Below are 2,671 nucleotides of genomic sequence, written 5' to 3'. Positions count from 1 at the left end.
CACAGTACACACACATATATTATGTAAATAAAAACTTATTTTTGATGCGATTAATCGTTTGACAGCACTAGTTATTTTAAGTAAATGATTGATTGTTCAGGTATTTGTATTGGAAAACGACAAGTTATTGGCATATTTTAGTATTTGGGAGCAGAGCAAAACTTGAGTTGAACTATTTTTTTTTTTCATAAAATGAATTATAAAGTAATTTGTTGTATTTTCTTTGAACCACAAGTGTTTGAAAATACATTCAGAAACCATATTGACGTATTGTTTTATATTCAATTTATTCCTTACATTTTCTTGACCTGGTCTTAAAAGTCTTACGTTTATCTTCATAAAACCTGCAGAAACCCTGAGAAGGCAACGAAGTCATAAATCCAGACGCTGGAGCTTCAGAGCAAAAGCATCTTTAATGAAACATCATCAGACGTGTGACGGAGCTTCAGTTCATTAACACTTCACACTCAAACACTCCAGGAGCTCCAGTCTGAAACACAAATCCAGAAACAAGCACAGACGTCACCGGAGCTGTGTCAGCTGAGCGAGTCCAGCTGAGTCTGAATCATCTCCATCTGTAAGACACACACAGAGCCGTGAGCGTCTGAACGCACTGAAGATAGGAATCAGCGGCACTCAGTCTGACCTGATTGTAGAAGTCCAGCAGATCCTGATGGTTGAACTCCACAAACACGTCCTGCAGACGCTGAAACGGAGATAAAAGCACCTCGTCAATTATTAGCACGCGTCTGTCCTGTAGAATCACTGAGTGCACATGTGACCCGTTTGTGAAAGTGTCATGATCATATCCATAAAATATCAACAACACACTCTGAAATAAAACACGCTCTCAGACGAATCCGCAGGGAAAAATAAAGCAGAAACTGACACGATGCAGAAATAAACATCTGTATATGAAATATTATCGATCTGACACTATGAGAACAAAACTAGAACTGAAGTGATGTGAATAATGACTCGGTTGTCTTCTGTAGAGCTGCTTATGGCTGAAATTGAATTGCATATTAAGAATCTAAGAATTGAATTTGTTTGATAATTGATTCACATTAGAACATTTGAATCTGAATTGAGCTAAATTATGACACTTTCCCCCTGGTTTCACAGACAAAGCTTAAGCTTTAAAGTGTAAGTCTGAGCGGTTTTAACTGAAAGTAACTTGCACTGATTGATTTTATAATATACCAGTGCCTTTGTTTTGTCTCAAGATGCACACCAGTAATGTCTTATTCTAAGGCATGTTGATGAAAATTACTTAAATGTCCTAATTGAACTACGGCCTAATCCTGGCTTAGTCTAAGCCCTGTCTGTGAAACCAGGCCATTGTCTTGTGCTTAATAGTTAAGAATCGAATTTTGAATTTCAAATCAAGAATTTAAATAGTTTTATAGTTGAACTTCGCAACGCTCACTCTATAATTGAATTGAACTAATCTGAATAATGACTCTATTGTGTTTTTTAGAGCTGCTTACAGCTGAAACTGAATTTTAAATTAAGAATTTAATGTTTTATAATTGAATAACTTGATAAAGTTATTGAACTAAATTGATCTCAATGGCACTTGTCTTCTGTGGAGCTGCTTTACAGCTAAATTATGACATGATTGTTTTCTGTAGAGTTGCTTTATAGTTAAGAATCGAATTCGGAATTAAGAATTGAACAATTTAATTTATTTTATAATTGATTAATTTTGCAACATTGACTGTTAATGAAAAGAATTTAATCCAAATTGAGCTGAATTATGACATGACTGTTTTCTGATTGAGTTGATTTATAGTTAAGAATTGAATTTTGAATTAAGAATCAAACAATTGAATCTGTTTTATAGTTAAACGTCGAAACATCAACGGTTAGTGAACTGAATTGATCTGAATAATGATTCAATTGTCTTCTGTAGAGCTGTTTATAGCTGAAATTGAATCTTAAATTAAGAATTGAAGAATTGAATTTGTTTGATCATTTATTCACATTACAACATTGATACTTATTTAACTGAACTGAATCTGAATTGAGCTAAATTGACACTTTGTCTTCTGTCGAGTTGCTTCATCGAATTTCGAAATTAAGAATCAAAGAATTGAATTTGTTTCATAATTGATGAATTTTGCAACATTGACTGTTAATGAAGTGAATGTAATCCAAATTGAGCTGAATTATGACATGATTGTTTTCTGATTGATGGTTAAGAATCAAATTTCGAATTAAGAATCAAACAATTGAATCTGAATAATGACTATTATCTTCTGTAGAGCTGCTTTACAGTTGAAATTCAATTTGTGTCATAATTGATGAATTTTACACTGTTATTTTCCTGTTTATCTCTGTGAAGCTGCTTTGAATCGATCTGTACTGTATAAAGCGCTGTAGAAATGTCTGAAGGAGGCCGGAGTCTCTGCGGGCAGGAACGTGTCAGAACGCATTAACGGAGAGGACATTAATTAGACACAACATTATCATCCATAATTAAAGAGTAAAAGGGGAAACGTTATCTTTAGCAGAGCCGCTGGAGATATGGCTAATATGTAGGAAAACGTGGAATACGGCCGTCACATGACAGAGAAAAAGAACGCTAGTCTGATGATTGCTGGGAAATACAGTTCAAATATGATCACTGTGTGTGTGTGTGTGTGAGTGTGTGTGTGTGTGTGTGTGT

General features: G+C 34.4%; 1 protein-coding gene across 1 annotated transcript in view; it reads right to left on the bottom strand.

The window, feature by feature from the left end:
* Positions 1 to 410: 410 nt before the first annotated feature.
* Positions 411 to 2,671, bottom strand: part of LOC107729052 (COMM domain-containing protein 10) — a 22,746-nt gene continuing 20,485 nt past the window's right edge. The window contains exons 5-6 of the mRNA XM_016539401.1: positions 647 to 706; positions 411 to 490 (exon numbers count right to left, since the gene is read on the bottom strand). Coding sequence (XP_016394887.1) covers positions 446 to 490; positions 647 to 706 — 105 coding nt within the window. The 3' untranslated portion in view covers positions 411 to 445. The remainder of the gene's footprint in view (positions 491 to 646; positions 707 to 2,671) is intronic.

This window comes from Sinocyclocheilus rhinocerous, unplaced genomic scaffold (genome assembly GCF_001515625.1).
Source record: "Sinocyclocheilus rhinocerous isolate Xijiao unplaced genomic scaffold, SAMN03320098_v1.1 scaffold458, whole genome shotgun sequence".
Taxonomy (NCBI): domain Eukaryota; kingdom Metazoa; phylum Chordata; class Actinopteri; order Cypriniformes; family Cyprinidae; genus Sinocyclocheilus; species Sinocyclocheilus rhinocerous.
Note: the sequence above shows the minus strand (reverse complement) of the source record. Positions and strands in the feature narration are given on the sequence as shown.